A 24,954-nucleotide genomic window follows, 5' to 3' on the forward strand; every position below is an offset into this window, starting at 1 on the left:
GAAAGGGGAGTATAGGTCGACAGCACAGGTTTTCCTAATTCCCAATCGATTACGCAATCAAGTTCTCGGAAACTGTCAGCATTAGACTAAATTGGGACTGACAGCACAGGTGTTCTCCCTAGGGAGGCTATGCCCATATATGGTGTCATGTCACGAGTATAAGATAGCTTTCTACTATTGAGCCGTATCGCTTGTTTTTTTATTGTTTTTTTTTATTACGTATATATTATTACGTATATGAGGGGGTTCTCCCCTTAGTCAATACCACGCTCTTTACGTTAAAAGTTAAAAAATTTTGATTCACAAACCCCTGAATCACAAAGGCCGTTTAATTAGAATAGATAGCTCTTTTGAAAGCACTAAAAAAAACTGTAGCGTAAACAGCGATGTATTGACTTGGGGGAAAACCCCCTCACATACGTTATAATTTCTGTTCGTTTTAAGTTCTAATGTTCCTTCTTACTTTCAGTCGAAAAAACTTGTTTTTTTTATTTAATTTCTGATTCGTTTTTTAAATAATGCTTGGAAATCCGCCTTCATAGAAATGTCCCTTACCCCAAAGAAACATCCTCCACGGAAAGATTCTCCAGAGTAACCCCCTCCTCTATCCCCCCCTCCAGAAAAAAATCCTTCCTGAAAATGTCTGTATACTTCCCAATAACCAATAAATAATGCTGGCAAGTCTGGCGCCCCCTTCATGGCAATTTCCCGTCCCCCATGAAAACTTCCTTCATGGAAAGATCCTCCAACATAACCCCCGACCCACCCTTCCCTCCCACTACCAGAAAAAAAACCTCCTGAAAACTTCTGTATGCTTCCCAATAACCAATACTATATGTTAACATTGGGTAAATTTCATAACTTTTAGCCCTCCCCCTGGGGACTTCGGGGGATTAAGTCATCCTAAAAGACATATTTATCATATTTTCGACCATGCTGAACAAAATGGCTATCTCAAAATTTTGATTGGGTGACTTTGGGAAAAAATAAGCGTGGGAGTTGCCCTCCATTTTTTTTGTTCACTTAAAAAGGGCACTAGAACTTTTAATTTCCGTTCCAGTGAGCCCTCCCACGATGTTCTAGGACCACTGGGTCCATACGATCACCCCTGGGAAAAAAAACGAATAAACACGCATCCGTGATCTTTCTTCTAGCAAAACTTACGAAATTCCACATTTTTGTACATAGGAGCTTGAAACCTCTACAGTAGGGTTATCTGATAGGCTGAATCTGATGGTGTGATTTTCATTAAGGTTCTATAGCTTTTAGGAGGTCTTTCCCCCTTTTTTTGAAAATCAGCCAAATTTTCTTAGGCGCGTAACTTTTGATGAGTAGCACTAAAATTGATAAAAGTTATATATTTGAAATCAGCATTGAAATTTGATTCTTTTGAGGTATCTATTGGTATCAAAAACCCGTTTTCTAGAGTTTCGGTTACCATTGAGCCGGGTCGCTCCTTACTTACAGTTCGTTACCACGAACTGTTTAAAAAGGAAACAGTCTTTGTCATTGGTGACTTCAGCGCCATCGTAGGAAACAACCACACAGAACGCAAAGATGTAAAGAGCATATTTCGGCATGGAAAAATGCACAGAAGAGGAGAACGCCTTATCTAAATCTGCAGAGACAGCGATTTAGTCCTTACAAACACACTGTTCAGGCACAGGCCTCGCCGTAAAACATCCTGCACCTCACAATATGGAAAAACTAAAGACCTAATAGACTCAGGGTTGCCAGAAAGTCAAACAAAAAACAAGCCCGAGCCTCTAAAAAACAAGCCAAAATACGCCCGAGCCTTTAAAAACCAAGACTGCCATCATGGTCAGTTCCTAAAGTTCTAAAATTGCCCAAATTTGTGTGTTTCACAACAATTTTCGGTCAAAAAAAAATTTTTCGCGTGTCGCAGTGCAAGCCACGACACGCGCATGGTCCGATAAGTGTAGTTGGATTGATTATAGATCAGTTTTTTGTCCAGTTATTTCAAACTTAGCACCAATCTTTCGAAACAAATACGGCAAAAAAAAAGGTGGTCCTAATTAAATCAAACTTCGCAAAAATATCTCAAAACAAATACGGAAAATACGGTCCAAACTTTTTGTTAATTCCTTAACTTCTGTCAAAATCCTCATCAGTTGGTCAGTGACAAAATTGTACTACGAAAATGCTACAAATTGAAGCATGTGCTACAGTGCTACGCATGATGAAATATTGCTAAAATATTTCTTTCGTGCAAAAGTCAGAAAAAGTGTTGCCCCTAATCTAATTCTAATTTTACCTTGCTTGCTTACCCTTTGTTCATCCTGCTCCACTTTCACGGAAGAACAACGATTTATGTGATCTGCCAAAATTCATCTGTTTTTAGCTGCAGTTTTATGCGTCATAATGGTTAAACAGCTGTTAACTCTTTTTATTAACTTTTAGTATTTAATATGACTTATTCCAATGATTACACTATTAACAACCACAAGCCGAAGACATACAATATCTTTTGTTTATTATCTCATAAAAATTTTTGGTACACGTTATTTGGTACAGTTGCAACTCAATATTTAAATATAACTTTATGATTAAAGTATGGCCTCAAAATAAAAAAAAAACGTGAGAACTGGGTTAATACTAAAGCCTTCGCAATCCCAAGATGAAATAATACAGACAACTAAAAAAACAAAAAAAAAAAGAAAGGCAATATGGCACTAAGAGATTTAAGACTCAAAGGAGGCTAGGATATTATCTAGATCGACTAGATCAGTTGTTTGGTCAGTTTTTTCGACTTCACAAGCCTTATAAATATCATTATTGAAAAGCTGCATAGGCTTTGTAGGCTCAAACGTCGAGCAACTCGACATCACAGGCCTTATGAATATCACTATTGAAAAGAAGTTGCAATTAGATTCATAAGGCACTAAGAGATTTAAGACTCAAAGGAGGCTAGGATATTATCTAGATCGACGAGATCGGTGGTTTTGGTCAATTTCTTCGACTTCAAATATCTCTATTGAAAAGCAGTTGCAACACAATATTTTAAGATAACTTTATGATTAAAGTAAGGCCTGAAAAAAACGTGAGAACGGGGCTAATAAAAAAAGGCTTCGTAATCACAAGATGAAATAATATGGACAGATAAAAAAAAAGAAAAAAGAAAGGCACTTAATTCCATAAGGCACTAAGAGATTTAAGACTCAAAGGAGGCTAGAATATTATCTAGATCGACTAGACAAACCCTAGAAATATCATTATTGAAAAGCAGCTGCAACACAATATTTAAAGATAACTTTAAGATTAAATTAAGGCATAAAAAATAACCGTGATAACTGGTTTAATAAAAAAGCCTTCGTAATCCCATTATGAAATAATACAGACGGATAAAAAAAAAAAAAAAAAAAAAAAAAAGGCACTTAGATTCACAAGGCACTAAGAGATTTAAGACTCAAGGAAAGCTAGGATATTATCTAGATCGACTAGATCAGTTGTTTGGTCAGTTTCTTCGACTTCACAAGCCTTATAAATATCACTATTGAAAAGCAGCATACGCTTTGTATGCTCAAACGTCGAGCAACAAGAGCCACATGCTGACAACCACAGCCTGAACACAAGTATTGAGTTCAACATGGGCAAGAACATACGGTTTCGGAGCTTGCTCTTAATGACATCCATCATAAAAAAGGACCATTCCACTATCGCATTGCTAATTGGCAAACTCAACAGGGTCAATGCCCACTTGGCTAACTCACGAAAAGGAAATGCCCCAACAGCATCAGGATAATGTAGGACAGCTATTCAGAACTCAGAGGAGTCTTTGGGGATTGTTCCTCCACAAACAAAAGACCAATTAACGTCCAACAGTTTCCTTCACTGATTCTTCAAGACACTGAGATCAGTGGTAGGAAAAATTCTCAATAGCAAATCTCCGAATCGGAGTCGAAACTGAGACAAGAAAATCACCGGAGATAGAAATTTCAGCTGTAAGAGTGAATCCAGAGCAGGAGGCATTCGTTTAAGCACCACTATAGCCGCAGTTTTCAGGAGTGTAAAATACCGTATTTTGATTTTGGTCTTCTGTGTGTCTGAAAGTTTAGATTTGGCAAGTTCAATCAGGAACTCGTGTCCGTATTGAACTCGATCTGGTGGCAAATAATTGATTTCGAAGTCCCTATTAACCATCAAAGACACTGCAGATGAGCAGAGTATCCTACGCAGGAGACTTAGTATCAAACCCTGGAGTTCTTCAAAAAGACGAAATTGGTCAGCGTGTGTGTTCTGAAACAGCAAGTTGACCCTTTGAAATTTGGACAGCAATGGCTTCAAGAACACAATGAAAATTCTGTTTTGCTCATCTTGATACATAGCGTGTAGCACTCTGGCAGTATAGCAACGTTCTTTCTCTTTGGCTAGACTGAAGTGTGTGGTGAGCTCCATGTACTGCTCATATATGCGAACCAAGGCATTGTACCAAGAGAGCCAACGAGCATTTGAGGAGGAAATAATACGTAAGGGTGAATTTCCGTCGTATATCAACTGAAATACATGTTCATATATCTCCCTTCTAAGGGGGCTTACATTAAACCATTTATATGTTTCGGACATCATAAACTCAAGTTTCGAAGGGAATTCACAGACCGCCTCTGAAGCACATAGATGGAGTGAGTGGCAAATACAATTGAAGAGCTGAAGATAGGGTAAGCCATTGTCTCGTAGTAGGGTAAAAAGGTAGTGGTTTACTCCGCACATGTTATTAGCACTGTCTGTGAAGATACCAATAAGGTTAATCATAGGTACTTTGCAGATATCAAGGAACTCTTTGAGTTTGTCATACAGCATAACAGCGGTAGTCGAAGGTACTTCAATCATCCCCAAGGCTGTACTCACAATTTGTTTCATTGTGGCAACATCTGTGGACTCATCTAAAATAAGTGAGTATCCACTATTCCCAATATCCTCGAGAATCTTACGAAGAGTTTCAAGCCCCAGAACATTCTTGATTAGGGCTGAACATTTGGTTCATTTTATTCTCACAGCTTCAGAAACAAGCCCGGGAAAAGATTCTTAATAATTGTAGACAGGTGGTCGATAGTCTGTATAGATGTAAAAATGAGCAAGAAATATGTAAGGTAAAATTCTAGACAAGCTACTTTTTGATATCTTGGAAGGGTTAGGTTAGGAAAACAAAACTTTCAGTGATGAATCCAGAGCCAGAAACATGTTCTGAAAAGGTATTGACATTCTTCTATGTTAACCCCCGTCTGATTTCCAAGTATTGTAAATTTGAAAAAACAAAGAGTTTCGAAAAAACTCTTTTTTTTTTGTCAAAACAAAGAAATTCGAAGAAGAGTTTATTTTCTCTGGTTTTAGTTTAAAAATACAATTCCTATTATTAGAGTAAAATTTAAAGCTCTATCAAAGGTTTTTTTCCTAAAATTATGAAATTTATTTCCAGATCTTTGATACTTCCCAAATTTGGATTGACTAAAGTTGTAAAGCTGAAGATCTATTCTGCATGGTTTCACTTTTATAAAACAAAGATTTTTAAAGGTCATCAAAGGTCAGTGCCCTCTATTGAGGAAGGAGTAGAGATGGGTTGGTTACTTCAAAATATCTTTCAATGACATTCTTTAGTCTGTAAACCCATCCCAGGAAGCTTCATTTCTGTAACCTAATCCCTTCCCAAGATAGCAACAAATAGCTTGTCTAGAATTTTACCATATATAATTCAGACTATATATTCCTCCTATCGCTAGCAAGTGCGATTTAAGGTAATTTAAGGTAATATTTGCATGGGCGCCCATAAGGGGGAACAAGGGGGCGGGGGGGCACCTTCACCTTAGTACTCTTAGCATCATTAGTTACAGTAACTATAGTTCTAGTACTAAAAGTATATAAACAAAGGTCTGCAAAAGTATACAAAAGTCTAGTACAACAAAATGGCTATCTCAAAATTTTTATTGGATGTGTTTGGGTAAGTGATTGGCGTGTGGGAGGGGGAGCTGGTTGCCCTCCAGGAACTCTTTTTGAAGTTCCTATGACATTTCTTTCTATAAGAAGTACCCTGGTCTAAAAAACAAAACAATATATTGTGCCCACATTGCTCTTTACTTAGGCAGTACTATTGTGCTACCTATGATATTTTGTCTTGAGATTTTAAATATATACAGCACCGGAGGTGCCAATTAGACCATGTAAGCCCCTCCTATAATTCAGCCTATGGGCACCCATGTATATTTACACATTAGGGGGGGAGTAGAGCAATCCCAATTATCGACTAAGCCTAGGCCACAAAAGGATTGGGCCAGATCTGTCAAATATATATAAAAAAAGGATAGATCTGCATAGAATTCAAGTCTTGCCTTAATCTGAGCACCAATAAAATTCCTTGTAACTTGTAATACTCCTAACGCAAAGCCATCTCAGCCATGCAGAAATAAATTCCTAATGGCGCATCGTTTCAGAATAGAAAGCGTTCTATGCCCTAAAGGAGGGCTCTTGTCTTTTTGGTGCATAACCACGGCTGAGCCACCGTGATTTTGGAATTTTTGTCTGGTTCCAAATTTTCAGTCAAAATAAGCCCATTTTTTTTACAAAAAACCCCATTTTCCCGCCCCAAGGCCCTCACGCCCACTCCAAAATTCAACCCGCCCATGACGGCTAACACAAGCCAACGGGGCGGAAAACAACCCCATCTGGCAACACTGAATAGACTATACCCTCGTGTCTCGACGTTGGAAAACAACACGCTCACGCTAGCTGGCGGCGACTTTGATAGCGACTACTCGCTTGTCATGTCTAGGTTCAAAACAAGACTGAAAACACCAGCAAAGTTTTTTAAGAAAACCCCAAAATTTCGAGTGGATCTCCTGAAAGACGAGAACCCACATATAATAACTAGCTAGCGATTGTCAAAGCAAGACATCACTTTAACTTTGTGATAGTTCTCAACTGTGAAATCCAGATTTATATCAATTATTGCACTCTTGATTCCGGGGCCCCTCATATTTGGATTTATGAAGAAAGGGGCCCACGCTCATGGGCCCAGAATCTAAAAAGACTTCTATTTCTAACTGGATCAAGGTTGATGACGCATGCTACGACCCGTTTACCCTAGTTTTCCCCTCGGCCAATTCTGATTTCGATTCTGACGCAAGATTACTAGTGGTTGCTCGCTACTGCTTAATATGTTATATCTTCAAAAAATATGCTGTTCGTTAATGTTATTTGTCTTTTTGTACTTTTCCCTTTTGTTTGTCTTTCTTTACCCTCAGTTTTTACACCTTCCTGTGCTATTTCACTTGTTATTTTTTTTTCGTTTCAGAGCAAAATAATCAAGTTCGTGGCATAACCTTTTTGTTTCGGATTAGGAAATTGACGTCACTGGTGTTCACGCGACTACAGCATGGCTCTCTGTCACCTGCATCGGTAAGTAATTATGGTTGAGACTGATTCTCTGTCGGGGATTAACACAAGGGAAATTAAATGATTATGAATGTAGGAGAGTTAATTTTAATGAAATTATAAATTATCCGGTTGGTAAAGCCCCCAATATGAATTTCTTTGAAAATTTTAAGAATATTACTGATTTATATATTACTGATTTAATTGAATTATAAGAATATGAACAAATAATGAAAAGGTATTTGAGTCACTTTTTATAGAAGTCCCAATCAACGCTAAGGAAAGGGTAATAATAAGCGAAGTATATCGTTCTCCAAGTGGGTCTATAACTCAATTTATGGAATTATTAGAAGATGTTCTTGCAAAAGTTTTTGCTGGAAATTCTGAAGTTTCATTTGATGAGCGACTTTAACCTTGACCTTGCCGAACCGTCATATAGACAAGCTTCTGATTTTTTGTCTTTACTAATTTCGTATAGAATAGTTCCTTGTATAAACATACCGACAAGGATTTCTAACCAGTCAGCAACATTAATTGACAATATCTTTTCATCACTACACTCCATTAAGAACGAAGTACTGCTTTCTGATACTTCCGACCATTTGCCAGTTGCAGCCTTTCCAATCCTCCAGAATCCACAAAGATTAGTCCCCCTGGATACATCGGGATTCTGTTGCTCACCAGTGGAGCTGGATAGACTTAAAGAAGATCTGAATAAATCTTCATGGGACTTTTTATTACCAGAAAATACTAATTTGGGCAATTATAATGATATATTTGGCCAGTTTTATGACACTGTTAAAGTACCAAGGTCACCTAAAATGAAAACTAATTCATTAAATTGGTCAAGTGCAAACTTACACAGCCATATACGTCTTAAATTAGTGTGAAAAACCGATAATTAATTTTTAAGGAGAAAGATCACCTGTTTATATAATGTATTCCAATACAAAAGGTCCAGGACATTTTTAAAAATAAAGAACGCGCGCTGTTATACATTTGAAAATGGGCCAAAAATTAAAAAATCATTTTAGTAACTTAAAAAGTGTTGTTTTTCTCGCATGCTACGATAAATCAGACACCAGAACATAGTTCGGCTAAGCTTTTCTCTTTGAAAAATACTGTTAAAGCATGCTTCTTGAAGAGAGCTTGGCTAGACTAGGCATAGTCTTGATGTTACTAGGATTTTTGGCATTCTAGGATCTTTTAACCATGAAGCAGTGTAAAGGTAAACTTTAATGATTCTAAAAGAAAGTATCAATATATAGGCTACCCTATTGGTAGTTTTGCAGACCTAATGACTTCCACTGATAGCCTACCTTATGTAGGCTAAGGTAAGACACCTAGTAGGCTGTGTGATTTGCTTGAATATTTTGATATAAATCTACCGCATAGTTACTATATAATAGTAGCATATACCTTTTATGCTTTTTTTATATTAGAAATACAAATTACTCAGGTGAGCACTGTTTGACTAGGCTAGGCCTATTAAAGTCATTGGTTCTTTATGCTCTAAGCAACAAATATTGTCATTTACTCTTATATACAAAACTCTATAAAATCAAGACAATAGGCAATATTGTGTTTCCTTTAAACATGGAGAATGATATAAAGTCTTCTGTATGACTTTTTAAACATCAAATTATTATAGAGAAACATGAATAAAGTTATACAGAATGCTTTTTGGTTTTCTTATTGAATATATGATCCACTAAAATGTCATACAAAAGAAATTACATTACCCCACTGATACATAGAGAAAACAACAAAGTCATACAGATGGCCTTTCATAGTTCCAATTGCAGTTCAGGCAACTTGGTCGTCACAGATCAATCCTAAAACTTAGTCAACCTACCTGAGAATTTATGTGGCCAGGAAAATTAGGCTTAGGATGCTTCTTCATCAGAAATTTCCATAGACATTGTCTGTTGTGAGTCAGCCCAAAAATCTTAGTCATCTCTATTGTAATTCAAGAAGACTTTCCAAGTAGGCCTGTCCGCCTAGAGTCTAAGGCATTTTGACCAAGTTCTAGGATTAACATGACCACTAAGTCACCTGGACTTGCAGTCCTCAGTCAGAAAACCCAATCTATAAGCCAAGACAGTTACACTAAAGCAGAATTAATTGAAAATTGGTTGACTGAAAAGTTGCCTGGCCTTGTGGGCAAACAAGTGGCATAGGGTCTACCTGCCTAAAGTCTTAGACAGGCAACCCAGTTTATAAGCTCAGACAGTTACACTAACACAAAATTCATTCAAAATTGGTTCACCCAACAAGTTGCCTGGATTTGCAGGTGAACAAGTGACATAAGATCTGCCTGCCTATAGTCTCAGGCAAGGGCAGCTGAGTTTTAGGACTAACATATGAACATCAAATTGCCTGGACTCACAGAAAAACCAGCAACAATAATAATAATCAATTGAATTTTCAGAACATATATCCTATAGGCCTTCAAAAAATTATGGGTATTTATTAGTGAAAAGGATGTCACACTGTTATACTAAAGCAATGCAGGAAAAAAAGGTACTGTTCTGATATCTGGGTAACATGCAAGAAGTTAAGTTTGGTTAATGCTAGTGAAATAAAACAAAATAGGATAAAAGTATAATAGTTTTGAAACAAATTTTGGCGGTATATTTGCACATTAGGAGGGTGGGGGTAAAGCATAGCATATAATAAATACATAACCTAAACTAACCTAGGTACCTTTTTTCCTCCTAAACTTCAAAAAACTAAAGCTTGAATATAGTTCCAGGAGTGAGAAACCCCTTGTTTACAGAGCATAAGATAGAAAATTACTAGGTAGTGTTATCTGTTCTTGGCTTTTCTCAAGTTGCATTCTTGCGTGTTGCCCATATATTAGAACAGTACCAAAAAAAAATTTAGTGGAACAAAACAGGAATTATATTAAGAACAAAATTAGAGAGTCATGGCTTCTCTGAATGACAAATGTTGATTAAATAAAGCAATACTATTAGATCATTATCTGTCATTGTTATTATGTAATATATGTTATTGTATTATGAATCATATGCAAAATATTATTGTATTGTCTGTACTTGGCAATGCACGCTGCTTATTTCAATTCAGTATTATGGCATATAACTTTATGGCGCCAATTATGAGAGGGGGGAGCAATTATCTCAGTTATACTCTGAGTAACACCTTCTTATTTCTATTTTGTTACTTTTTATTTTATCATGGCTAACTGGTTATTTATGCCCCATTTACATTTTGAGGATGGGAATCACTGACATAATTACCAGATACAAATCATCAGCACAACTGGGTTATATTTTGTTTAGTGATGAGCCTGAATAAAAGACTCTTACTTACTTACTTCATAATAAATAAATTATTATGGTTATTAGACTTTGAAGTTGATGCCACCAGCCTATGCTTTACTCCCCCATCCTAATACGGAAATATATAGCCTCAGTCAGCTTCAATCATTAGTCAGCTATATATGACCTATTTTTCTCCTTAGCCAGTTATTTAAAGAAGCAAATTGTTGAGCATAGGGTTACTAGGTTTCTATGGGCTGTTCTGAGCCTTCTAGCCCCTTCAGGGCTCAAAATTAATAGTCCCTGTAAAGTGATTATTTAATTATAAAAGAGCATGAAAAATACTCATTATTTTGAATTGTGCTGAAACTCTAATTTTTGTTGAAAACTGAAGTCTAGGATCTGTACAAAAAATTTGGTGTTTATTTATAATTCAGGGTATATTTTTCACCAGTATGGAGGGAGGGAGGGGGGAGGAGTCTTGATAAATTTAGCTATATATGGATTTGCAATGGAGTTCTGACTATACGTGTGTCTTATTTTTTAGACCAGACCATCTTAATATTAAATTGGGCTAATCAGAAAACTTTGAATATAGCTTTGAACTTAGAAGCTTAATTCTTTTATAATGCCCTTTGCCTATCACATTTAAAACAGTTGAAATGGGTGACTTTCATATTGATTTTTTTTTTTTTTTGCTCTTTTGGATTATTAAAAAGATATCTTGTATTAAAAACAGGTACTATTCAGGTACTATCACTTAAATATAATAGCTCCCTATGCCCCCCCTCTGGATACTATCTTGATAGGATACCGTCTGTGCTTTAAATAAAAAAATATTTAGCTTATTGGCACCCCTTCTTTAAAAAAAATCGAGGCATTATTATTTAAATATTATAGCTCACTACTCCCCCCTCTCTGGATACCACCTTGATAAAATACCGTCTCTGCTTTAAATTAGAAAAAAAAATGGGGATCCCTGCTTTCAATAAAAAAAATTTGAGATATTATCATTTAAATTTAATACTTCCCTCCCCCCCCCGGATACCACATTGATAGGATACTGTCTCAGCTTTCATTAGAAAAATAAGTTACTTAATAATTAACTAGGTCACTATATGGTTCAAACAAACACGCAAAATAACGTTAAAAGCTTAGTGTTCCTTGAAAAAATTGAGGGTATGATTAAGGGGGTACAAAGAAAACAACAAAAATGTCGAAATTACTCAGATATACCTCAAATTATTGGAAAACTGAGTCATAGATTTGCAGTGGCATTCAATAAGATCCAAAGAATACAATTAAAAGGGAGCACACACAAAAGCCAAATTAGGCCAGCAGGTTATGAGAAATCGCAAAATATCCAAGACAATGAACAAGTCCTAATGGGGGGCCTTGGGTCTATCAAAATATTTCAATGGTTTCCTAGGGAATTTGATATCATTTTCTTCTGTCTTCATTTTAAATGAAAAAAATAATTAACCTTTTGGCATCCCGCTTTCAATAAAAAATGAGGTATTGTCATTTTAAAATGATAGCCCCCTATCCCCCCTCCTATAGGCAATAATTTACAATTTATTTTCGAATCATATTTTTTAGGTAACTTCCAGTTCAATCTTTAATTCCCAAACCTTGTACATAGCTTAGTCTATAGCTAAATTTGTCACAATAGAAGGTTTTTTTGTGGATTCAACTTGAAAATAAAATTCTTGACTACAAACGATGTAAGAAATAGCGATTGGGAAACTGCATTCGAAATGATTTTAACTCATTTCATAAAGACGATCCTGTTTTTTGTCAACATATGAGGAACTGTGTATATTGCAATATTTGCAATTGTATCTGTCTCTTTTTTATGCAAAGTAACAAAAGAGACGAAAATTAATGAACAAGAGAGTAGAGAAGAATTATGGTATGCCCAGTAATATGTGTCAGGGAAAGTCACTGGTGATAAATCGCTAAGGGTTGCACCGTGACTGCGTGGTTTTTGGGGATTCGGGGAACTAAATTTTTTTTTCAGGGTGACGCATAGATTTTTGGGGAATTACCCGAAAATTCAGGGATAGTACAAGTTCTGCTTGATTTCTAATCAGGAAGATCGAAATACTAAACTACACGAGAAGGAAAAGCTCTGAATTTGCGGTTGACGCAATAAAGAATTGCCGCAAAATTAATTTGAAATCGACCGAACCCCAGCGCCTCTGTCGGTGGCGGCGCGCCGGCGGCGTTGCGACACTTCGGTGGCGCCAGGCCTCTCGTCGGCGGCGTTTGGTCGATCTGTCGGTGCGGCGTCGGGGTCTAGCTGGAACAAGTATCCTGAAATGGTATCTTGCATACCATCTAGCGCTTGGTCATCATCAAAATATTTTCTGACACATCATAATAGTCACTTTCTGAACTTGAGGTCATATTTTTTCACAAAATGTATTTTCACTAATATATATATAACAATCAACAGATTTTGTAAATTTGAATTTTCACAAATGAAAAACAGTGTCGGATTCGTAGGAAATAGTTTTCGCTAATATTATTCAGCTCCGAAGTTTATCGTTGTTTTATTATTGACAACACTGTTTTGCGAATTTATTCAAACTAAAAATGCTAATAGCAGCTAAACAAAAACTCGTAGGAAACCCGGATTTTCAGGTATGAATAGACCTAAAATAGATTAAGAGGGCTAAATGTGTTTTCATTTTGGTGTCCTTGGTACTTTAAGGAAAACTTCAAGGCTTACTGTCTAAAGGCTACTTTAATGAATCCTCGATCAAAAAGATCAACACCCATAAGTCCCTGGCTGAAATCGGGAGTCCTCAAGTCAATAAATAGGAAGTAGAACCTTTAGAAAGAGTACAAAACAGACCAAGTGATGCTAAATAAGAAGCATTTAAGTTGTACCATAATATGCTGAAATCAATTATTTGGAGAGCTAAAACAGTATATTTTACAAATAGATTTGATGATTGCGGTAAAAATATAAAGAAGATGTGGGACGTGATTAAGGAAGTTAGTCGGCCATCCAAAAAACTGGAAGGTCTCCCTAAGTCTCTTATGGTAGACGATCAACTTATCACAGAAAAAGAGCAAGTACGGCATCATATGAACAAATTCTTTGCGGAGATAGGGAAATCAACTGCTGATAGCGTTTCCCACTGCTCGGTGTCACAGACTTGGAAGCAGTTCCTAGGCCCCCCGTGCTTGAAATCAATGTTTCTTGAGGATGTTACGGTGCAGGAATTTACAAATATTGTTTTGTCTTTAAAGAATTCTTCCACAGGTTTTGACAAAATTTCGGCTAAATTAATTAAACATATCTTTCCATCGATTATCACCCCACTTTGGCATTTGATTAATAGGTCATTTCAACTAGGAGTATTTCCTCAACGTCTTAAATTGTCGCGTGTGATAGCTCTCTTTAAAGGAGGTGACCATGAGGATCCTGGGAACTATAGGCCGATCTCTCTTTTGTCAGTGTTCTCTAAGATATTTGAAAGGCCAATGCTAAAACGTCTGGTGAGATATCTTGAAGCAAATTTTTTTTTCCATCAACATCAGTTTGGGTTTCACACAAAGTATTCTGCTGAACATACTTGTAATAAACTTCTCCAGTTTATACGACAATCTTTAGATTCTAATCTTATTCCTGCAGCAGTTTTTCTTGATGTAAGGAAAGCTTTTGACAGCCTTACACACAAGATCCTCATTGGTAAACTGTCTCATCATGGTGTGCGTGGGGAAGAATTGTCTTGGTTCTTTTCATACCTTACTGACAGATCTATTGCCATGGAAGATACAGATAAGGAAGTTCCAATTAAATACGGAGTACCCCAAGGTTCTATTCTTGGGCCAACCCTCTTCCTGATATATGTGAACAACTTCTACCGACTTCTTAGCACCCCAATTCCCAATGTTTGCTGTGGATTGTGTCACTAATGTCATTCTCAGACTATGCCGGCGTCCACATCTGATAGTCGAGAAGAACTGGTAGCATTTGCAGATGACTCTACTCTAGGTGCTGCAGCTCTGGATCAGTCATCCCTTATTTTAAAGCTTCAAGTAATGACTGAGAAGATACTCAATTGGTTTGACATAAATCAACCAGCTTTAAATGTTAAAAAGTCTTAACTTCTTATTTTTTCCCGTACAGACGTGAGCTGCCCCACAGTTACTGAGCTTCCTACACCAAGAGGCTCCATAAGTCGCCCCCCGGATCGATGTGTGCAATTCCTGGGAGTTCTTTTGGATGAAAATTTATAATTTAAGTTGCACGTTCAAGTAATAAGAGTGAAAATTTCCCATGGACTTGGAATCATCCGCAAATTAAAGCATTTATTTCCTTTTCCTATACTCCGTCTTTTATATTTCTCTCATTTTCCCTTATATATGTTACTGTTCGTCTGTGTGGATGTCTACATTTTCTTCTGTAATTGCTTCTGTTCATAATCTTCATGAGAAAGCGGTAAGAGTTCTCCAGACGACTACACACACTCCTGTTGATTTCCTTAAGATTAGAGATATTTATGTTATATATCTATCTTCGTTGGCATATCAATTCTTCAACGGAGATCTTCCATTTTGTTTTTCTGGACTACTTAAGGTAGTGGGGAAAGAAAATTTGTACGCAGTTCAGGTTCGCTATTTTATGTCGACTGTCGGTGAGTTGACTTCTTTTCCTTATAGATTTATAAATTAAACATTGATTGGTATTGTTTGTGCCAAGTTTTAATGTTAGTCATTTATTCTGTGTCGTTTCCCAAATAACAGGCCATTGAGCCCTTTGGGATATTATTTTTGTTATTGTTATTTATGGAAATAAATGGAAGTTTATATATATATAAAAAAAACCTACATAACCACTGTATTCGAAAAAAATTTGAAGCCCATTCCACTCTCTACCTATCCTGTCTAAGGAAGATATCGACAACCTGGTGACTAGCAGCATAAATATCATATGTGATGTCGCTATTTCCACACTGGGTACCCAAGAAAACAATTGGAAACCTTGGATAACAGACGAGATCATCTCCCTCTACGACAAAAAACGCCAACTCACGAACAAGGAAGATAAAGAAAGTAGGGACCGATACAAGCAACTTAAACGGGCTGTAGAGAAAACCATCAGACGTGCTAATCGCGCTTTTGTTAGAGCAAAGTGTGATAAATGAGAATCGGCCCTCAAGAAAGGAGACCCCCACTTCATATATAGAAGAGTGCGGGAATTGGCTAAATTTTCAGTAATTTTCAACAACATACACCCTTTTAGAAATCTGGACACAAATAATAGTGTTTAATTGAGTTTCAAACCTCCTATATCTTGTTTGGAAGGGTGAGCTTCGAAAACGGAGTTGCAACATGTAGTAATAATACCTTGAGTTGGTGATATAGCTCTATAGATCTCTTTATAGTTTGGGAACGACAGGTTTTGGTAGTATCCATTTTCATAGTGAAGCAGCAGAAAATTGATTTCCAAAATAGTTCAAGATCTGCTTGATTTTTGCATCTATTCTAGATATTTTTATGACGTTTCTGTGTCACCAAAAATCTATAAGTAATATTCGTATCTATAAGTAATATTCGTATCACGTCAATATCCGTATCCTGATTCTGCTTTTTATCAGCTAATAGATCCATTTCTCTGTAAAACGAGAGCTTTCTTCTTTTTTCTGTAGGTTAGTTTATTTTCTTATCCTTAGGTTTACCATTTTCGACCCACTGAAAACAAGGTAGATGGAGCAAACATTAAAAAAAGGATAACAAATAAACCTGAAATTGAAACTTGATACCATTAAAAAAAAAATCTGTTTACTTTCTTTGATAGCTTGGATACACTTGCGCTATTTTGATTTGGTTAAATTTTAAGAGCAGAAATAGCCCCAACAGTTTGAACATAATACCCTCAGTTTTCTTTGGATACTGCCGAGATGCCTCATTGGGAATTAGTATTGACACAGTGCATTTTGATTTAATCTTAAGGCAGTAATTAGTTGTTAAACATAATGGGTAAATGGGAGGGGGGGAGGGGGAGGGGACTAGTTTCCTTCCAATCACTTTTGACTGTTAAAAAGGGCATTAGGACTTTCTATTTTTATTCGAATGAGCCCTTTTCGAAGTTCCCACGACAACTTCGATACGAAGGGCCCTGGTCTTAACGAAAAAAAAATTAAAAATTATGCATTGTACCAACATCGAACTTAACTATAATAAAAACCTTATATCCCCCTAGGGCATAGATGGTAACCCTTGCCATGAGGGCTCTGAGGGGATGGGGTTTTCATCCTCAAAGACATAATTTCCAGAACTTTCAACTAAATTGAACAAAATGGTTATCTCAAGATTTAGATTGGATGTGTTCGGATAAATGGTAGGCGTGAGAGAGGGGTTAGTTACCCTCCAATCAATTTTGAATATTAAAAAGGACACTACCCCTTTGAATTTCCAATCGAATGAGCTCTTTTTCAAGTTTCTACGACAAAGATTTCCAGAACTTTCAACTACGTTGAACAAAATCGCTATCTCAAAATTTTTATTGGATGTGTTTCGGAAAATAGTGGAAGTGGAAGGGATGTTAGTTGCAATGTCACTTCCAATCACTTTTGACAGTTGAAAAGGGCACTAGCCATTTCAATTTCCTACCGAATGAGCCCTTTTTGAAGTTTTTATGACAAGGCTTTCTATAAGAATCTTATATGCCTCAAGGGCACAACTTACAACCCTTGCCCTTAGGGTTGTGGGAGGTTGGCATCCTCAAAAACCTAATTTCCAGAACTTTCAACTACGTTGAACAAAATGACTTATCTCAAAATTTTGATTGAATGTGTTTAGATAAATGGTGGGCTTGAGAGGGGAGTTAGTTTCCCTTCAATTACTTCCGACTATTAAAAAGAGCACTAGCCCTTTGAATTTCCAATCAAATGAGTTCTTTTTCAAATTTCTACGACAAATATTTCAATGAGAACCTTCTATGTCCCCAGGGCATAACTTACAACTCTCGATCTGAAGACTGTGGGGGGAGTGACAGTCAAAGTGTGTTCCTATCTATTAATATTTGCACGAGGATAACTGTAACTAGTGCGACGCTTATTGATAATATTTTGGTGAATATGAAGCGGAAATTTAAGATCCATACCCTGCGTGCACTTGTAAATGATATGTCTGATCACTGTGCCGTCATGGTTTCATGCCAGCTGCAGGGAACTTCGACACAATCTCGTGGATCCCAATGCGCTAGAACGTATTTTGACCAGAAGCCATTGCCTAAATTTAAATCTGAATTAGAAAAAGCCAATTGGACCTCTCTAGATGAGCGTCATTCTTATGCCGAGAAAATGGACCAGTGGTATAGGAGAATGGTTTCACTTCTTGATAAAACTTGTATGAAGGTAGCTCATGCTAAAAAGAAGAAAGATATTCCAAGAAAACCATGGATGACAAAAGGCCTTGTGAATTCTTTTAATAAAAGACCTCAACTGTATATGATAAGTGTTTTGAGTGATTGTGATATTGACCATGAAACCTAGAGGAAATACAATATTGCTCTGAATAAGTTATTTAGTAAAGGGAAACATGAGCATTTTAAAAATGAATTTCAAGAAAACCTTGGAAAACTATATAGGTTGTGGGGGACTATTAGATCAGCTATTGGTGAAAAGAAAGTGATATTACCAGAAATGAGTGGAAATCGCGGTTCTAGTCAAATTGTCGATGAAATGACTCAGCATTTTCCTCAAATTGAGGGAAAAGTTACATTGTATGTTGAAAACCGGCTAAAAGATGGTTCTTTTGAGCAGCACTTGCCTGAACCTAGTTTTACTTGTCTATTTCTTTGGAAAACTAGTCAGCAGGAGGTGACCGAAATTGTGAATGAAATGCGAAATAGAGTGGTTGGAGCGGATTTGCTGTCTCTGAAAGTAGTGAAGTATGTTTTACCTGTGATATTGCCATGTTACATTGATTTAATGAATGGTTGTCATAAAGAAGGTGACTTTCCCAATCAATTTAAATATGCCAGAGCATTGCCCTTGCGTAGATTTGGTGACCGAGATAATTTTCAATAATTATAGACCTATTTCGCTACTCCCTATTCGCTCTCGGATTAAAAAAAATAATTATTAGATAAATGAATGGCTGAGTTCCGGGAGAGGAAGGATTTCTTTTATGCAAACAAATTTGGTTTCAAAAAAAGATACTCTACTGAGCATGGGGATTATTTGACATCTGTGATTAATGGTACTTTAGAAGGGAAGTTGAAAGTGGACACTATATTCCTAAACGTTTTGGAGGGATGCGACACAGTAGACAACCTTATTCATCTGTAAAAGTTTGACAACTTTGGTATTTGACGAAATACTTGACTTACTTGACTTAAGGCTCCTGCCGAGGATTCGGCGTAGAGAACGATGAGACTAGGCGCCTCCAGGTTGACCTATCGCTTGCCAGGATCGCAGCTTCTTCCACCGGGATGTGGGCTTGGGTGAGAAATTCATCGGCTAGAAATTCTCTAAGAGTATTTTAGAGGAAATACTCTTAAAATTATTTCATCTTATTTGAGTCACCAGTCTATGTATGCGCAGCTGAATGATGTGAAATCGAGTGGTTACCATGTTAGTTGTAGTGTTCCCCAGGGGTTCCCTCTCGGCCCTCTGTTCTTCTCACTATATATTAATGACATCCGTCAAGCAATCTGTGATTTGACAACAAATGTTGGAAATGGAGACAAAACGTACAAATCTAGGAAGTCTATTGCCTTGTTTGCTGATGATGCGATTTTTCAGTTGTGGAGCGCACCAAAGCTCAGCTTTTAGGTACATTTAGCAATAATATGGAAAAGTGGAGAATCGGCTAAGGTTAAACAAGCTGAAAGTAAATCATAGTAAATCAGGTTTCGTTGTCTGGGGCACATCACCTCTATATTACCCCTGGTTGCAAGAGCTTACAGTAGAAGACTCGACAATAAGACGTCAGAAGTCAGTGAAATACCTAGGTGTAATAATCTATGAAATAGTAAGTTTTTCAGAGCATGTACAGTGTATATCGTCGAAAGTAGAAAGTAATATAGGTATTTTAAGGAAGCTAAAGCATCAGTTTCCGCACAATGTTTTGCGTCTTCTATATTTATCATTAGTCCATCCTTATTTATTATACTGTTGTTCTGTTTGGTCTGCAACATTTTATGTTCATCTGAAATCTTTGCGTGTTCTCCAGAATTCAGCAGTGATTGCTATTTATGGAATCGATAGACTTGCCTCAGTTAGAAAATTTTATGCGCGAGTCCGTGTTTTACCTTTTTCAGGGCTGTGCTTATTTTATAAGCTTCAACTAATGTATGATATTATTAATAATATTGCTCCAACGTGTATTCGTCATGTGTTTCAGACAGCTGCTGATGTCCATGGACATTTCACGAGACAGGTTGGCATGTGTAGAAGGCCAATTATAGTGTTTGCGAGGTCTGCTTTCTCTGCTCGTTATGTTCTTCCTGTATTGTGGTCTCAGACGCCGTCTTCTATAAGAAATATTGCTGAAAGGTCTGGCTCCCCTGAGCAATTGAGGCAACATTGCCAGCAGGTTTATGAATTCTATTTTTTTTTGTTCTTGTTGTAGTTTTTTTTCAAGTAGTTTTATATGTAAGTTTTTTTTGGAGCTGCAATACAAGCCCAGGTTACTGGGCTTCATGCTTTTTACTTTCTTTTTTGTGAATAAATTATATCTCCATTGAAAAAGAAGCTAAAAGAGATGCTTGAAAAGAAATGCTCAAAAGGTCTTTTGGCTACCAGACAACTATGAACCACCAATTTTACCCTATATCTCCAATGGAGTACCTTATTATACCAATTTTACCTTATTTAACAAATTTAACTTACCGAGGTTTTATTTTACAGGAGTTGTAGAACCTTTACAATATGTTTACCATTTCATGTTTCATGTCATGTTTTAGTTAGCCTTACTAAGGAGAGTTTTACAGCGGCTCTACATCCCAGGTGATCCTTGTCATCAGTACTTTAAAGCCTCGAAAGTATCATCAGTCTGTTCATGAAACGGTGACAAAAATCTGATATTTATTGGATTTCAGAAACATACATGGCCACAATGAGCCTCAATACCAGATTATACATCAACTTTAGATAACCAGCTTGTCTATCCTCTCAAAATAGGTAGAAAAGATGAAGAAACAAAGTTAAGTTATCTTAATAGAGCAATCATCCTCCTTGAAAGCATCTCAATCTGATAGAACTAAACCCAGACATTTTGTTTACCGTTTCATGCTTCATATGCTTTTTAGTGTACTTAACTATGGAGGGTTTTACAGTAGCTTTTCAGTTCAAAAACGTCCCATACAATCCTTGTCCTCAGCAATTCAAAAATAAAAACTTTCATCTGTCACTTCATAAAATTTTGGTAAGAGTCTGATGTACCTTGGATTGTAGATACAGACCTGGCCACAATTACCTTCAAAGTCATATGACTAAACATCAGCGTTAAATGAACAGCGTCACAGCCAACAAAGTTAGTGAGTATCGAATCAAAAATACATGATTAAGAAAATGTATTTCAAAACGGATATATGACCAATCAAATACAGTTTATATGGTAGGCACTGTTGCAAAGATGCCACAAATAATTTACTTCAAGGGTGAGTGCCTTTTTTAAATACCATAAACAGAGGTATTTGGGAAATCCTATCTGTTGTAAAATTATACCCATAAGAAAACTATACAAAGTAGCTTTTGATAAGCTAGATAGCGGAGTTTTCCCAAGCTGCCTAAGAATCAAGTCAACAAATCACAAGACAAAACGCTATCAACTAAAATTTAACTTTACATATAATTTAGCTATATCAGAAAAAGAATTTATAAAAGAAAAAAGAGTATTTAAATTTCATTTAACTTAATTTTTCTCGTTGACAAAGGCTCCCACACACTTAGTTGAAATATTCAGATTTCAGATATCAGATATCAAACTCCCCCACTCCCTTCTAGGGCTATATATAAGGCTAGGCTATTTAAAAACTGAGGAAATATGGAAGGAACCAAGAGAATTTAAATAATAGAAACTTCCAGCAGATTATTAAGTAAGAAGTTAGTAATTATAAAATTGTCTTGTGGTGTTTTGCATCAAGCCTATTGTTAAATTAGACCCTACCAGGGGGAAGAGGATAACGTTGTATTCCTTGAGAATATTATACTTGATAAGTTTTGAGGGAGAAATGAGTGATACTATTCCTTTATTGTTGTAAAGTGATTTGGTTGTAAGGTGATGTTGTGGTAGATGCCTCTGTTTCGCTCTTTATAGCGGAGATAAGCTATGGCCCTCAGGTAATTAAGCTTTGGTAGGGTGCCTTTGGCTATGACCTGACTAATGAGGCGCACTAGCTGAGTATATTCGAGGGAGTAACTTTAGATTGTAAAGAGGTTGGCTTTAATACAATACTTTTATTCAGTTAACATACACTAGTACAGGGGTTCGTAATAGATATATATTCTGCTGGAACTGATTGTCCCTGGGAGACCACAAGTATTATAAATCTACAATAATATATAATACAATAGGATACTTAGACACTTACAGAAATCTGACAATATTCCAAGGTATTTCTAGTACCGACGGACCAGAGGTCAGTCGGACATAAGATTAATATAAGGTAGCCCCTTCCCATTAAATGTATCTTTCATCCATATCCTCAACCACAGCTCAACCACCCACTGACGCACATAGCTAGGAAGCAGTAATTTCTCAATTTCCTGTTAAGCATACACTTGCCAGGATATGTTCCTTATCTTAATAAAAAGTGGTATTTATAAAGTTTGTATTTGTGTGTTAATATTTTACTAAATTCTAAATTGAGTTAATTAAAAGGTGTCACCATAATACTCCCTATTTTAAGAAGAATTGCCATCAATTGTCAATATTTTACTTTTAACACAACTTAATTTTGTACATAGTTCTTATGCTGCAGACTGTAAAATTCTCTTTTCACCCTCATCCTTATATGTATCTTCTGTTTTAGTTTGGCTCTTATTGACTTAAGTATTATATTAGGGTTTTTGCTTACAGTTGATTTAAAGGTATATTAAAAACTTCGAGTTTAAATTTAAATCCCATTAATAATTTAATTTATCTGGGTGATGTGGTTGATTTACCGTTGATTGTCCGGGGTTAGAAATGGCTTGGATAAATTATACATAACAATTTCGGTTTTAAATTTTCACTTATTTTTCCAGCACAGAGAACTTTCACAGTCTTTCCATAATATAAAGCCATTTGGGCTACGTAGCACATTCTTTGATATTTTCTAAGCCTAATTTAAGTTCTCATTCTATCTCACTTTTGGATGAGCTGGTAGCAGTATTCTCTCTGACCAGTTATGGTTTGGATCCTAATGATATTAGTTTTTAGTATCAGGATACAATTAAACTGGCTTTTTAATTGGCTACTTTCCAAAAATGGGTAAAAAAAACTATTGAAAAAATGAATCCGAAAAGATGTTACGAAAAATTTGATTTCCAAAAAGACTAAGGCTGTATCTAAAACAAATATTCACATTAGAATACACATGAAGCATAAAGTGTTACATATAGCAAAAAGAAACACTCAGTTTTATAGGCATTCTTTTTTTAAACGAAGGTTTATTACTTTAATTACTATTCTATCTTTTAACTCTAAGCATAATATGCTACTCAAATAGAAACATTATGTTTCTTGCTGGCGATATGTTTCATCATCCTCTTCAAACTTAATATAGAATTATTAATCACATAGCGAATTATTTCACAATAAAAATATTTATACGTTGACTCAAAGTAAAAAATTTATATATAAAATTAAACCACTAGTTCAACCTTAGAGTTATTTCTGAAAACAAGCATTGTAGAATAAATTTACACGAGCATTGTGATGTCAAAAAATTTTGATAGAACATTCAACTACTAATTAAAACTTAAAGCATTTAAAAATTAAAACACGGTAAAGACTAGCATTGGAATTATTTCAATTAGTGTTTTGTTAATTGCTTATAAAGTGATAATGTAGAAAACTTCTTGAATGATGCAAAACAAAAAACAAAAATTCTCAGCATATTGATTCACTATATTTACATTGATAATTCAGAATGACTTGAGTTATGTTTTTACATAACTTAATTGTTTAAACACAAACAATAATTATGTACCCTTACAATTTATTTAGTCACTGCAAAATGTGTCCTCTGTTTAACTTTTAAATAAATCTGTCAACACTTTTATCTGATAAGTCTTGACTGCAATTAAAATATTTACAAAAAAATCAACTCCATCAAATAGATTTAAACACTATAACTGAGAACTGTGATCAGTATCTATATAAAGGCTGTGCAACAGTTCTTACAATTCAGATAATACATTTACAATTTTATACGGTAATAATTCCATATTTAGTCAATTATAACTGTATATATTAATATAACTAAAAATATAAATATAACTCTATAACTATATGTATTTTTTCACTAACATTTGTTACCACTATGTACATTTCCAATTTACGACTGCATACATTTATTTTTCCCTTTTTTTAATATTTGGTTTCAACTTTTCTTTGGTTCTATTTTGAAAACCCAACTAGTGTCAGATAACTGTTTTTGCTTATTCTATATCGGCTTGTTTATACAAACTTTATAGCTTTCTAATTCTTTTTAAATTCCAGGTACTTGTGACCGTTTAGTAACGTTTTCACCTGTAATCTCTTTTCTCAGCTTTAATGTCCTTTTGGGACAAGGCTCCGTTTACAGCTTTGATTTGATAAGCTCAAAATTTAGCAATTCACTATTTTACCTGTTATGACGCTGTTAATTGACTTGTGCCTGCACTCTGAAGGTTTGTTTACCAAAAATTTCTTCCTGTGGTCTCTTGTCTGGCTGCTAATACTAAAAGAATTGTTTTGAGCCTGCACACAGCAATTAATTTGTTATAGCCACACTTTTTGATTTGTGGCCATATTTCTTTTCTTGGGCTATTGTCTTGTCAAACAAAGTGGCCCTTCTGCAGAAAATATACCTTGCCTTCATGACATATGGTAACTTATTTAAAAGACACAAAAGTGATTATGCCGTTTTCACTTTTAACTTTCCAACTTTTAGGGGTCTTGTCTTAAGTTTCACCTTCAACTTAGGTCTTTTAGGCTATTAATACGCCTTTGTTTTATGCCACACTAATCATTTTTCGAAAAACGACTCCCACATAAAAGAGCATAGTTTTTCCTCTCTACTAGGAGAATATCTCCAATATTTCTAAATCTCGGCCAGAGTTTCACCACTGTC

General features: G+C 35.9%; 1 protein-coding gene across 1 annotated transcript in view; it reads left to right on the plus strand.

Moving 5' to 3' along the window:
* Window positions 1–24,359, plus strand: part of LOC148939333 (uncharacterized) — a 109,534-nt gene extending 85,175 nt beyond the window's left edge. The window contains exons 3-6 of the mRNA XM_089106849.1: window positions 4,784–4,910; window positions 7,304–7,407; window positions 20,037–20,228; window positions 24,342–24,359. Coding sequence (XP_088962975.1) covers window positions 4,784–4,910; window positions 7,304–7,407; window positions 20,037–20,228; window positions 24,342–24,359 — 441 coding nt within the window. The remainder of the gene's footprint in view (window positions 1–4,783; window positions 4,911–7,303; window positions 7,408–20,036; window positions 20,229–24,341) is intronic.
* Window positions 24,360–24,954: the final 595 nt, after the last annotated feature.

The sequence above is a fragment of the Artemia sp. Qi Xiang Cuo genome, chromosome 21 (assembly GCF_049724085.1).
Source record: "Artemia sp. Qi Xiang Cuo chromosome 21, ASM4972408v1, whole genome shotgun sequence".
Lineage (NCBI taxonomy): Eukaryota > Metazoa > Arthropoda > Branchiopoda > Anostraca > Artemiidae > Artemia > Artemia sp. Qi Xiang Cuo.